Source organism: Callorhinus ursinus, unplaced genomic scaffold, assembly GCF_003265705.2.
Source record: "Callorhinus ursinus isolate GAN/ISIS: 27379988/994484 unplaced genomic scaffold, GSC_fseal_2.0 scaffold6, whole genome shotgun sequence".
NCBI lineage: Eukaryota > Metazoa > Chordata > Mammalia > Carnivora > Otariidae > Callorhinus > Callorhinus ursinus.
In genome coordinates this window covers 73,949,981-73,964,613 of record NW_027397068.1, presented here as the reverse complement: position 1 = coordinate 73,964,613, position 14,633 = coordinate 73,949,981, and the positions used below count along the sequence as shown (strand labels likewise).

Here is a 14,633-nt window from a genome sequence, read left to right as displayed (position 1 = left end):
TTGACTTGCATATGAAGGCTAGCACGGTAATTGAAGGTTGGGTGACAAAGAGGAAGAGCCAGGAGTAAAAGAACTGGAAGTCAGCCGGAGGCAGAGAGAGGAGCAGCACGTGGGCAGAGCAGGGGCACTGCATTTTAGAGGCTGCGATGGAAAAACATCTGTGAAGCTCCTAGCAAGGGACCCAACCCAAAGCAGTGGTCATAAATCCTCGTTTTTCCCATCTTCCTCTTACCTAGTGCTTAGGAAGTTAATTATGTGGTCCCTCCAGCCATGAAATAATTCTCACTCATTTTCTCAGATGATTCAGATGATTAATCCAGTAATGTTTCTGTGGCTGTCATGCTTATCCATCGCCTAATTTTCTCCTAAATACTATAAATATTCTTAAAGCAGATGAGCAATCTCATCTCAAACCTGTTTCAAGAAATCCAACAGACTGATAATTCTATGTGAATATATGCACATACTAGCAATGTCTGTCTCTGTAACATATCTATGTATCCATCAACATACATATTTTTTTACATGTTTATTTTATATCTTTCCATATCTCAGTCTGTGTGTGTATATTTAAATTCACTGCATATGGATAGTGATGGCTGGTGAGAATTCCCAAGTGACTTATCTATACTTGCAACTCGCAGCAAGGCTTTTAAGTTTCTTTTCCAGAGCGGACGTGTAGAAACAAGCATGTGGTTTCTCCCGTCACTGACACTCTAGCTTCTCGTGGTTGCACTACGTACCCTGTGTCTAGGAAGGAGCCCTCCTTCAAGGGATTTACGTGATCCTCTGTCCTTACTTCCAGTGCTGAACACATTTTTATCTCTTGGGCCCTGTGCCCTTTACCTGGCTTTTTGGTAAACTGCTGTTACCTGCTTTTCATTTCACCCACTTTTTATTCTCAGGAAAACTTGCTCTAAAGCCCTTTTTGATGTCTAGTAATTTTTTGTAATAATAAGGGTCACTGGTGTTAGCTGCTGCAACGGGTAAATCATAAGGGCTCTCAGGTCCCGGTCACCATGCACTTCTCAATGCTGCCTTCACTGCTGCCTCGTCCATTTGCCATTAAAATTCCAGAGGGGAGTGCCACGAGATGTCCCCGTGGACCAGCCAGATGCCACGTGAATTCTCCCCGCTCCTGCGTGCGGCAGCCACTCTTGCCGTCCCGATGATTATGATCAAGTAGGCCTGTCAGCGTGGCCACTTTGCCCGCCCACCTAGATCTCAGTTCAAGGAGGCGGAAGTGAACTGGTGAGGCTGCAGCTAAATGTTCAGTAGAACGACTCCTGTGTCCCCACGAGGATGTGCTTCACTCTGTGGGAACCAGAGCCCGTGTTTCCACAGGGCCTGTGACTGCCTTGTGCTGCTGTATCTGTACGTACGTGTGTGTGTGTGTGTGTGTGTGTGTGTGTGTGTGTGTGTAGTATAGGGAGGGCAGATGGACTACGGTGTCCTTCACTTTGTTGAGTGCATCCCTCCACGACCCAAACATTGGGCCTCTCAAACCTTTCCTAATGTGGGGGCCCCTGGATCTGCATAGGCTACCCTCACACCATGGCCTCTCACATAATTACCATTTCTTTCTAATCTGTTCTAAATAGAGGGATGTCATCAGTAGAGTAGAACAATTGATGTTCTGTGGGTTGTCTCCATGGTTTAAGGTTCTTTTGGACCATATTTTAACTGAAGGACCAAACCATAAACGTGTAGTGTTGTCCATACATGAAAGAACAAGCTTGCTGGGCCAATGGCTGCACACTCCATGTACCTTCATGTCTCTCTGGGGCACCGTGGCGGTAGTTCATGGGCTGACTGCTTTGGCTTTCTAAGTTTTCTTTTTATTTCTTCTGCAAGGTAATTGCTAAGCTTTCTTTTTAACCTTGTTACGTATCAGAACATTTTTATAAATGTTCTAATATTTTGTCCAGTGTTTCCCTGTGTTAATAGCAGATTAGGGATCCCTAAAGGCTTCGTTGACCATGTTGCTAAAACCAGAATGGAGAATATATTTCACAGAACTTAGCTCTGAGGAGAAGGTAGAATACGGCAGTTCGGTGGGGTCACCCAGAGTGAATAAGGTACATGTTCCCTTGTGCATGCATGCGTGCGTGTGTGTGTGTGTGTGTGTGTGTGTGACTTGGGATAGAAATGGGACAGTGTTATATTTTAGCATCTTCAAGCAGAACGTTATTAGAAAGGAAAGGGTTGAAAGTTCAGAACACAGTCAATGCCTAATTGAAAAAGGCTCTGGAAATGGGAATGATGGCCCTGAAAGACTTCAGTGGCTTCAGAGGTGAGAAACAGAAGCACATAAAAACATTTAGGGACACGCTTGCTCAGCTTAAATCGACCATTGCTCTATAGACCCGTGCCATTAAAATACCATGTTATTTTTTTTCGTTTTGTTTTATATTAGATATTGCTTTGAAATGAGTGGGAAAGCAGAATTTTGAAAACCTTTTAATTGTTAAGCAATTATATTCTACTAATATTAATGTTCAATATCAGTTTCTTTTTTTCTGGGGGAGGGCTTTTAAAGAGCTCTTCTATCTCTTAAGAATCATGTATGAACTAAAAAAATATTTTGTATTTTGTTGTCATTATATAGAGAATAAGTTTATCTAGATAAGCTCCAATGATTTTCTTACTATTAGAGTGGCCTTGGGGCTGATATGAAATTAGTATATTCAATTTGTCTCCTTTTTTTTGGTCATTAAATCATGTGGTTCATCTGCTAGCAAAAATAGATGGTTATTTGGGGGATTTTTTTTTTCCCTACAAAGCATTTTAAAGGAATACAAAATTTTTAGAACTTATATATATCAATTTATTAGTAAACTCTAATAATTTAATCAATTGGATATTTGGAAGGGGTGGGGGTAACACAATAGACAAAATCTTACAGAAAAAAATCTGCTAGATAATTTTTATTTCGGAATTCTACTCTTCTGCTTGCCACTGAAATATGAGTGACTGTTCAACATACCTATTTTGGTATAACAGTAGTTTTTCTTATGGCTTTAGGGAAGTTCAGATTTTATATATCATTAAAATTAAATTCAAGGAACATTTAAAACCTTACAATGCCTGGTACTACAAGAATATCAATGTAAAGTAAGCACAGTATCTACTTTCAAAGAGATCACAGTCTATAAGAGGAGAAACATACCAATACTATGATGTAATTATGGATCAGTAAAAATATATGTAAATGTGTGGGGTGATTCGTGGGTTAATTGCAAATTATGAGGCTTCTAGAAGACTTCGACAAAGAGGTTATATCTGAGCTCGGGTTTAAACAGCTGATTGCTAAGTATGTTAGTATAAAAATATACATTTAGGAAAATCAATGTTTTAGATAGTTAATGAAGTGCATCCAATTTTTAAGATGTAGCTTTGATGGGTATGTGCTCAATGCTGAGCGGTGCAGGTCTTTACACAGGACATGCCCTAAGCAACCCGACACGATTACAAAGTGCCCTGAAGCACCTGATGCCTTTCCACCCTTAGAAGTACTAGAGGAAATGTCTTTCTCTCTCTGTGCAGGAGCTCTGTCCTGGTTTTTCAGTGCAACCACCGCCACGTGATTTGCTTAGACTGTTTCTACTTATACTGTGTGACAAGACTTAATGACCGGCAGTTTATCCATGACCCTCAGCTTGGCTACTCTCTGCCTTGTGTGGGTAAGTCTGGCACTTTTTTTTTTTTTTACTCCATTTTTAATGCTGATTAAGAACAGAAGAATTGTTGGTGCAAAACCATCTCAGATAAATTCAATCCCTGGCTGAAGGGTTGAGAAGTCAAATATCTATTTGACCCCTGTTGAGAAAGAAACAATGTTTGGATCACAAAAAATATAAAACCCTAAGGTATGAAGGAATTATGCTGGACTAGAAAATGCATCACCTGCACAAAAGTATGGAAAACAAATTTTAAAATGTTATTCAGCCAATGCACACAAAGTATGTCTATGGATTCACCCTGCAAGTTATAGATTACCCTGGATCTAGAGTAGCACTATCCAGATTTATAAATTGTTACCTTAGTCTCTAAAAATTTTGAGCACATACACATATATATGAAAGAATATATATTTAAAAAGAAATGAAAGAAGATAAAGCTGAAATATTTAATATTTAAAGTAATTTTATCTTTTAACATAGCACAATATTCTTTATTTGTATTATACGGCTATTGTTACATGTGTTTTTTTTAATTGAGGTGAAATTTACATAACATACAACTAACCATTTAAAGTGTACAATTCAGTGGAATTTCATGTTTTCACAATGTTACGCAATGACCATCACCTCTATTTAGTTTCAAAACTTTGTCATTACCCCAGAAAAAGTTCATTACCCCACATTCATTAATAATCACTCCCAATTTCTCCTTGCCCCCATCTCCTGGAAACCACTAGGGTCCGCCTCTACGGATTTACCAATTCTAGATCCTTCCTGTAAAAGGAATCATACAATATGTGACCTTTTGTGTCCTCCTTGTTTCACTTCACATAATTTTTTTGAAGTTCATCCAAGTCATGGCATGTACCTTCATGCCATTTCATGACTGAATAATATTCCATTATATAGACATACCACGATCTGCTCATCCATTTATTCGCCGACGGACATTTATGCTGTTTCCAACTTTTGGCTATTATGAATAATGCTGCTGTAAACATTTGTGTACTTGTTTCTGTGGAGATATGTTTTCATTTCTATTAGATGTGTACCTAGGAGTGCAATTGCTGGGTCATATGATAATTCTATGTTTAACCTTTCAAGGAACTACCAAACTATTTTCCATAGCTGCCGCACCATTTTGCATTCCTACCAGTAACTTATAAGGCTTTTTATTTCTCTATATCCTCTCCAACACTTGTTATTTTTCTGTTTCGTTCTGTTTGGTTTTTAATAGCCATCCTATTAAGTCTGAAGTGGTATATCATTGTGGTTTTGATCTGCATTTCCTTAATGACCAATGATGTGGAATATTTTCTCATATGCTTATTGTCCATTTGCAAATCTGTTTGGAGAAATATCTCTTCAGGTCCTTTGCCCGTTTTTTAATTGGGTTGTTTATCTTGTTGTTGAGTTGTAAGAATTCTTTATGTATTCTGGATACTAGACACTTATCAGATATGTGATTTGCAAACACTTTTCCTATTCTATAGGTTGTCTTTTTACTTTCATGATAATGTCCTTTGATACACAAAGGTTTTTAATTTTGATGAGGTCCAATTTATCTATTTTTTCTTTTATTGCTTATGTTTTTGATATCGAAGGTAAGAATGTGTGGCCAAACCCAAGGCCATGAAGAATTACCCCCATGTTTTCCTCTAACTAGCTCTTATGCTTAGGTCATTGCTACATTTTGAATTACTTTTTTACATATGGAGTGAGATGGCGGTCCCTACCTTATTATAAATATATATATTTAATGATCGCAGTGTGAATAAATACGCTTCGCTGTTGAAAATTGTGATTTGAAACTATGTGCTTCCTTGATTCAGTGGTCAGGTTTTAAGTTTAATTTATTGCAATACTTATTTGTAATACTTAGTTTTAATGTTGATCAAAGCTGGAAAATATACCTCAAAATTATTTCACATTGCCAAATGGAAGAAGCTAATTGCATGGGTGATTTTGTAAATTATGACACTCTTTTTTCAATTGCATATGCCAATAATGCTATGTTTTTAATTAAGATTCACGTAATATATGTGTCAATATATTGTTAAGGAAAACTCACTGGGCGGTATTGTGCTTTTATATTTTTAACAAAAGCATTCAAAAGTTAGTGAAACATTTGCTTGCAGATTGAAAGATTCTGTTTTTAATGTTTTTCATGTGGTAATTTTGTACTCATAACCTCTCTTTTTCGCAAAACCATACAACATGGAAACATTTCTAAATATCTCTTTTCATATCTTCTCTTCATACTCAGGGCACTTTTAAAAATCAGTTTATTTCTCACTTATTTTTAAATTTTAAACCTTTTGAATTCTAGGAAATTTCAAACGTACAAAATAAAAAAAAAAATAAAAAAAGTACAATGACTCCCCTTGTACACATTAGCCAGGCTTTCTAGTATAACAAGTTGTTCCCAGGCTTTTCTTGCGATTCTTACTACCTTTTATTTTTTCTTTGGAATCCTTTTAAATACTCTTTGTGACCGTACCTACTTCATTGCTGGTTATTTAAACATAGTCCTCCATAAAACCTTGCTTTAATTGTTTGGAATGCCACTTGCTACCAAGAACTTATCTTCCCGGACACCTCTTTCTTTTAATATTTAACAGCAAGAAGGCGAAAACTGCATATTTGTGTATTTGGTTATTAAAAGAGAATCTATCCAGAATAGAGTAGCCCATTGTTGTCTGAAGTTCCTGGTGATGGAAATATTTAAAGATACTTAAATTGTGAATCTGTTGATCAAGAAATATTTCTAAAAACTGATACATAGGCCTGTGCTAATCTCCACACATTATCAATGGTGACTATCACCCTACATTAGGGAAACACCGTGGGGCAAGTGTCCTGGGGGGTGCAATTTAAAGCTCAGTTCACAGACACAGACGCCATGGTCCATCCCCGTCATGGTGACCTGAGTGAATTGGCCTGCCCACCACTGCGGTCACGCACTACAGGATGAGCTAAACAATATCATCTTGATTTGTGTTGTGTGTCTGTGTATGTGTGTATCTGTAAGTGTGCAATACGTGGAAACTAAAATTGACATATTTTCATGTGAAGTTTTTCTATTCTTTGATTTTTAATAAACTTTGGAAACCAGGAAAAAAGAATGTAGCAAATAACCACAAGCTGGGATGAGTTAAAAAATAACCTACTGACTTTCAGCTGTGTAGTAAACTTTCTATACTGTATAATTCAGTTCGATACTTGTTTCTTTAAATCTTCAACAGTGTTTTAATATATATCTTCAAAGGTGTTTATAAAAAAATACAATTCAGTTTGTCACAATATTGTCATGTATTATTTAGCCGTTTTTTAACTGTGGCTCAAATTAGAAGTATTCCTCATATTATGTGAAAAGAGGCTTTCAAATGTTATTACAGAATTTTATTTTGTAAAAAACAAACTGGATTGTCTTGAATCCTTTCTCACCAGAGACTCTCTAAGAGACTGTGTTTTAAGACTCCCACTGCCCCCTCAAGTTGCCCCCTTGGCAATTTATTACATAATGTATCTGATATGCACACCAGGGTCCAGGAAGTTCCGATATCAGCCTGTACGTTAAGTCTTTGCCATCGCACCCTGAACGCGCCCGATCTCATCTGGTCTCAGAAGACTAATTTTTTCATATTTTATTTTTTATGTTATTTTTTTAATATATATTTATTTATTCTAGAGACAGAGTGTGCACAGAAGAAGGGGGAGGGGCAGAAGGAGAGAGAGGGAATTTCAAGCAGGCTCCGACTCCCCGCTGAGCACAGAGCCTGATGCAGGGCTTGATCGCACCACCCTGAGATCAGACCTGAACAGAAATCCAGAGTTGGCTGCTTAACCGACTGGGCCATCCAGGTGCCCCATATTTTAAATAAAACCTGTGTTAGCTCTAATGTTACCTCCCCATAAACCAATGAATAATTTTGTACATATCCTGGGGTATACACAGAGAATCAGAGAAGCCGAGTTCAAATCCTGGCTCTGAGACTCACCCCCTTTGTAATAAAGGGCAAGTTACTTATCCTTCATAGGTCTTGGTTTCGCTTTAAGGTAAAAGGGAGACACTACAATAGCACCTATTTATACATTGTTATGTGGGTGAATTAAAATAAGGCCATACAAAGTGCCTTTGTGTTGAATGCTGAAGACAGTAAGCACATAATGAATATTGGTTTTTGTTATTTCGGTTGTTCTGTAAGCATGTGTTCCTACAGACAGTATATGCAATTTATTTGTGCACATATGTGTATATTCATAAAGGAACATGTACTCAAGCAGTCTTTAACTATGGGTTGGTGTTTACTATAATTCAGTACATAAAGCAACCATTTTACCAAGCATTATTCACCTACCCGTATATCTGGTTTATGTGACTTTGCCTTAATTCATGGAGCATAGAACAAGACACATAAAAATAAACTAGAAAAAAAAAAACAGAAATAGAAATAGAAAATAAGGCTTTTCAAACTATAGATAAAAATAGCAGACTATCAGGAACAAGATAATTGAACTCATACTCTTTCCATGGCACAGTCGTCTTTCATGGTGGGGTTAATTAAAGTGTTATATCAGTGGGGATAAAAGGTTATATCAATGTCTATAAATCTTATAAATAAAACTTAATACTATGTATAAAAAGCAAAAATACTGGCTAATTCCTTAATGGAACTAAAACTGTATTGCAAAGTCAGCTTGTTATTACTCCAGCAAGACTCACGTTCTATGCCAGATCCATTCAGCAAAGAAGATGTGTTTGCTGGTCACACTGATCATGGTTCAGTAGAGCATTTCTTTGACGGCTCTTGCCTGATGTCAGCAGTCTTCTATAGAAAGCCTGGATCTCAAAGACCCCAGTATTATCTTTATCTTTGATTTTGGAAGCTGAGCGCGCGCGCGTGTGTGTGTGTGTGTGTGTGTGTGTGTGTGTGTGTTCTTTTATTGTCCATTGGTTTAGCCTGACTGAATATTCTTGATTTCTCTGAGGAGTTGTCCATTTATCTTTCCACCATGGCAGTTTAAATGTCCAGCCAAATGGTTTCAGACCCCCGTGGTGGCTACTAGCCATTTTTGGATTACAGTTTCTTGGAGAAAATTAAAGCAAGATTTATTTAGATAATCAAGGGGGATTGTATTCCTAAAGCCACCACTTCCTTTCAAAGACAGAGTTAATCTGTAACCACAAGAGGTTACTCTGGCACTGAAATCCACAGCTTTAAGTCACTCCTTGACTTTTCTGACCTCAAGGGTCTGCATGAAATTATAAATAGGGCAGATTCATCAGTAAATATGTATTTGAATTTGCTTGGTGATTGTGTTCCTACTTTGGCACAGGCCAAAGGACTTTTTGATGCTCACCAACTAGAGTGGATTCACCTGCTAAGATGAAATGGCTACTTTTCAAAACTAACAGGAAACAGGTGTCCGTATCTCATGCATAGCACTGTTGAAGATGCTCTTCTACTCCTTGAATTCAATGCAGCTGTTTAACCTTACCCTCCGCCAGTCCATACAAAGCAGCCTCTCCCCCAAATCTATCACTTACTAGCTCCAGAGCCTGGGAAACAAACCATTCCCTCATATCTGAAAGGTGACATTATGAGGGGGAAAAAATGACATCAGCTTTCTGGGACTACAGACCTTACATAAAAGAATAGAAGCTATAAGTAGAATTAGCAAACTTTTTCAAACTACACTGGCCCTGTAGAAGCCACAAAAAAGGCTAGATAGAGCATTTATTTCTATTGCTAAATGACTCACATACCTAATGTCTTGCTAAACGGTGTTTGTGTAAATTCACCATTACTATATAAATGTCTAATACTTCTCACCACCAAATCATAAGTGTTCTTTTTTTTCCTATAATCTAGTCTTTCAAGCCTCTTTCAAGATCATTAAACTAAACTCCTTCAAAACTCAATTTCAGATATATACATCGTTCAAGGTATGGATGGTAAGCAATGAACCATCCTTTTTCATTGTCATAATTTTGATGTTGAACAATTAAAACTGGCTTAAAACCCTTTCAGGTACAAACCCTGATACCTTTGTGTGAGCTTCTCATCTGACCAGAAATTTTGTTACGCTTTGTAAGAATGGGGTGCCAAATTGTATTTCCCTGAGAGTAAAAAGTAAGTAATGATTAGGGCTGTTACTGGGTACTTACTGTCTATAAGGTACCACTCTGAGTGCTTACATATATACATCCATTTAATCCCCCAAAGACCCACTGGAATGGATGTTGTCATTCTACTTTTATAGATGAAGCACTTGAGGCTCACAGGAGCTAATTAAAGTACACATGATATTACAGCTAACAAATCACAGAGCTGGTATTCAGTGCCAACTAGTTCTTAATCACTATATGAATGTGTGTTCTTAGAATGTGTGTTCTTAATCACTATATGAATAGAGAAGCCTGTATTCCACAGTTAAACTACTAGACTTTTGAAAGTTCTATGGAAAAGAATGTCAAAAGAGTATCTAATTTTCTAGCACTTTTTCCATATTTAAACCAACAGTAAACTTGAAAAGTAAGAACTGTTCTAATTTCATAGAGGAAGAAGTAGAGCCTTAGTACAAAAGTGCCCAGGACCACGGGAAAAATAGAGCCAAGGTTTCCATGCAGCTGTGGTGGATTCCAAAGGTCCACATTCTCTCTACTCTCCCAGCTTGCTTCTCTCTAGGCAGTGGTTCTCAACCCTGGATGTACATTTCAGTAAGATGGAAGTTGTAAAAAAAATCCTGATGCCCAGGCCAGGCCTCGGGCCAATTAAAAGAACCTCTGGGATGGCCCCCAGTGTTTGTTAGAGACCCCAGGTTTAAGAATTTGCGACTGCTGCAGGGGCAAGCATTCTACAAGCAATATGGTATTTTCAGTGGGAGACTGTAGCATTAATAAGTACAAAATTACTCCTTCTGCCCTTGCCTATTTTGCCCATGAGCGATTTGATTTGCTAGCCAGCATAGGTTTTTCAGTAAACGTTGATGGAGTTGAAAATAAGATCAGCAAACACAGCCAAAATGGCCTATTTCCAGAGCCTCTGAGAAACTCTTGCATGAAGCTACGGGCTTTGGGAGAAACTCCATCATTATTTTGAAATATTTGCTGTCTTTTTTCTGTACCTGCTATAATGAGAATTCCATCTAGAAATTATTTTGAAATGCCAAAGCACTGTCTGTATGTGCTCTTAAGACTGAGTGTCACTCACACAATTTGATGGAGCTTCATTAATTTAGGTTGATTTATTTTAGAATGCTGCTCTAGAATTATATGATGAAGACTATGTAGAACGGATTTACCTCTAGTCCATTATAAGCCCTAGCAACACAAATTTCCTGTAGCCTCGGGGCGTCCAAGGGAATAGTTCCTCATTTTTCTGTGACATGCCATTGCCATGGCCACTGGTCCCATCCAGGTGCATCCCCTCTTCTGTCCTCAGTGGTTTGCATTTTTGTTTTATTTACTCTTCTCTTCCCAGATCACATTTTGTAAAATTCCAATTTTCATATAACTTAGAATGACATTTCCTTTCTACCTAATATGTCCGCTCACCAACTGCAGTCCATGAGGGTCCTTAGCATCTTTGTGGGCAACATTAGGCACAAGGCAGGTAGTCCTGGTCCTTTTGAGATACAGAGCCCTTCTTGATGCCTACACAGTCAAGAAGACTGGTTTCTGGACAGCTGTTGAGGTAGCTAACCCAAAATAATTTTTTTTTGGCTTTTGAGTATTACTCTTCCAAATACACACAAATAAGTCAACATAATTCCTAAAACCACATTGAAAAGTAGGGAAATAAATTAAAAGATGGGTCACCAAAGAAGATATGCACAAAATCAATACACATTAAAAGTTTAACATAGTTACTAAAGAATTGCTGATTTAAAGCACAAAATATAATGTGGGATGGACACACATTCAGAACAGGTAAAAATATAAAATCATCTATTTCTAAAAAGCAGTTTGGTAATCTATAATATGAGCTTTAAAATAGCAATAAGCTTCATAGAAACCTATTTACACACATATTCTCTCTATGTCTAACTCTGAAATATATAGCTTGTTCTCTTCCTAGCTCCTAGATCTTGAGTAATTGTGATAGATACCATGAAAATGGCAGCACCAGGATTTAGGAAGCTGACAAGCTTGCAGTCCAAACCTGATCTTCTTTCTGCCTCAGAAGTAATTGAAATTAAAACAAATTTACTAATTTTCTGAGGTTAATGCCAAACTTCTTATCATTTTTTTGTGTAGAGGGGTGGCAATTTAGCAATTTTGACAGTTTTCCTTTGATTTGGATGTATTAAAGTCAGGATCGTAGTATAACTTTTTTAAAAGCAACACCGAAATCACAGAACCAAGGTTTGTTGCCACTCATGTTGTGATCCAGGGTCGGTTGGCTGTGGCACCTCTGCCCTATGTCGTCATTCCAGGACTCAGATTCTGAGTTCTGCCACCTAGTGCTTCTGTCATCCCCAGGGGCCTCTGGATCCCCACTGGATCATCTTTGTCCAGGCCGGCTGGCAGAGGCAGAGAGGGGGTGGGCATCATGCTGGAGTTTGTAGAGACCAGGTCTGGAGATGGAGCACATCATCTCTTTCCACGTTCCTTATACCAGAACTGGACCCCACAGCCCCACCTGAGCACATGAGGGGTGTGTGTGTGTGTGTGTGTGTGTGTACATGTAGGGCAATGGGGGAACATGGTCTGGCTGAGTGCCCAGAAGGAAAAGCAAACAGGCCTGCCAATACATAGCAGTCTCTAATGCTGGTGGAGAGTATGGTGAAATGTACAATTACTGAACAATTTTTTCTTCCGCTTTCCTCTCCCCTCCTGCAACAGGAATAACACTCAGTCAAGGTAGCTTTATTTTAAGGAGTGACTGGTCTATGGACAAGGACCAGAAAAAAAGCTGTAGACGGAATGGATGGTGTTCAAGAGCTCACTCTAGCTAGATCAGCAGGCACTGTCTTCTGTTTGACCTTGGAAATGCCTGCTTCAGTGAGGACAATGGACTTCCGCATTTGTTTGATGCATATGTCTTTGGTGTTATACAGATGAAGGGATTCTATGCACCGACTGGAAATGGCACCAGCAGGATTGCTTCCTTTATCTTTAGGAGGAACCCCATGTCCAAGGAAACTACGCCCTTGATTCTTATTTTGCTTGGGTTTTTACTTTCCAAGCTGCCTTTCGTCTTCTCTTGCATCTTATTAAGTGGTTAAAAATAAAATAACATTTTAGAAAACAGAAGTAAGGTGGGAATGCTTTCAATAGCCAGCAGAGAAAGCAAAAATAATTTCTTTCCACCTACTTCCACCTCGCACTGTTAAGAATAGCATTCTACCTTTGTTTTATAGGGGTAAAAGCAAACTATTTTTAAGTACAAATTTATTATTTATCCAAAGAGTTCTAGAAAAATGACTGTAAGTGCTTAGGATCGTGGTAAGAGTTGTTCGAAACAGCTGTCTTTAGGCTTTCTTCTTCTTTTTATTAAAATGAATAGATCCAAATTCCTCTCCCTGGCCTTATTGGCAGTCAGCACAACTTTTGAGTCTGTGCACTTGGCATTATTAGTCCAGAGGATGCTCTTCTGAGGCTCAAAGGATTATAAGCATGTCAATAGAATATTAATTGACTTTTAAGTATATCATTTTAAATGACTTGATGTATTCTTAAATTTACTGTGAGGCATCTTATGCATACACAACAGTGCTTACCCACATTTGTATTGCTATAGATTTTTACGATTATAGGGAACCTCTGGGACCACCTCCCAGATCAAGAAAACTAGTACCACCAGCATCTTTGAGGCATCCTCCCCTGTCACAACCTCCTCTCTCCTGCCCGGGAGAAAGGCAACTATTATCTTGACTTCTGTAACACTCATTTCCTTGCTTTTCCTCATAGCATCACCCCCTATAGACACACAACCCTAAAAATGACAGATAATTGCCTACTTTTAACTTCCAAGTGGATGCTTGAAAGGTTTTGCCAAATCGCCTTCACCAGAAGCATCTAAATTCCAGTTACACCCCTCATCGGACGACCCTGAGGGCGCGTGCCAAGCGTTCCAGTGTTGGGGATTTTCATTCTTCTCTTTGTTGTATCTATTTGCTTAACCACACTCGATGGTGGCTGCGTTTATGTTTATCTTCCTTATCTCAGTTGCTATCCTCTGTGAGCCGTTTTTTATTCTCTTTTTCACCAGATAAATTCTGAGTTCACAGAGGTGTAAAAGTAAATAATAGCGGGGACCCTGAAGAGCTACTTGGGCGAGTAGGATCAATGTTGTCGCAGTTTGGTGAGAGCAAGAGTCTTCTATCCATATTGTGAATTTTAAAAAGCACAGCTTGCTATCGTCAGATCTTCTCCTCTGTTTGTCGGTAATTCTGTACCACTGTCAACAGCTTTGCGTTACAGTTTTTGGTGGTTGTACCTCAGCTGTCCCGCGGTTTAGATCAGAGCATTTCAGTTGCTGAGAACCACGGAGAAAGCTAATGAGAGGCTGCCAAAGAGGCTCTCAGCAGTGTCTAGTGTTATGGATCAGGGACCAAACCCTCTGTGTGCTCTCTAGTGTCTCAGGAAGTGAGAAGGGTGCTCTTCAAGAACTGTAGATTTCTGGAGCGAGCCACAGTTTCATTCTGAAGAAATCAGGGCCATTTGTGGCCTCTTGGTTAAGAAAACTTAAGTCTATTTGAGACAGAAATTTCTTTGGATTTTGAGTCTGTGGTTCCTGATTCAGACAGCTGTTGTTTTCCTTTGTGACTTGCCCCCTCTCCATCATCATCCACAGCGCTAGCCTCGGTGTCCGCTGGTGCTGTGTTCAGTTCTGTAGGCTACTTTGGCCACACACACACACACACACACACACACACACACACGCACGCACGTACGCACATGCATGCATGCACAGGAGCATGTGCACACACACACACACA

At 38.7% G+C, this 14,633-nt stretch overlaps 1 protein-coding gene across 3 annotated transcripts in view; it reads left to right on the top strand.

The window, feature by feature from the left end:
- PRKN (parkin RBR E3 ubiquitin protein ligase) overlaps positions 1-14,633 on the top strand; it is a 1,304,062-nt gene that overhangs the window by 880,909 nt on the left and 408,520 nt on the right. For all 3 annotated transcript variants that reach the window (XM_073894189.1, XM_073894188.1, XM_025866444.2), the window contains exon 7: positions 3,547-3,683. In XM_073894189.1, coding sequence (XP_073750290.1) covers positions 3,547-3,683 — 137 coding nt within the window. The remainder of the gene's footprint in view (positions 1-3,546; positions 3,684-14,633) is intronic.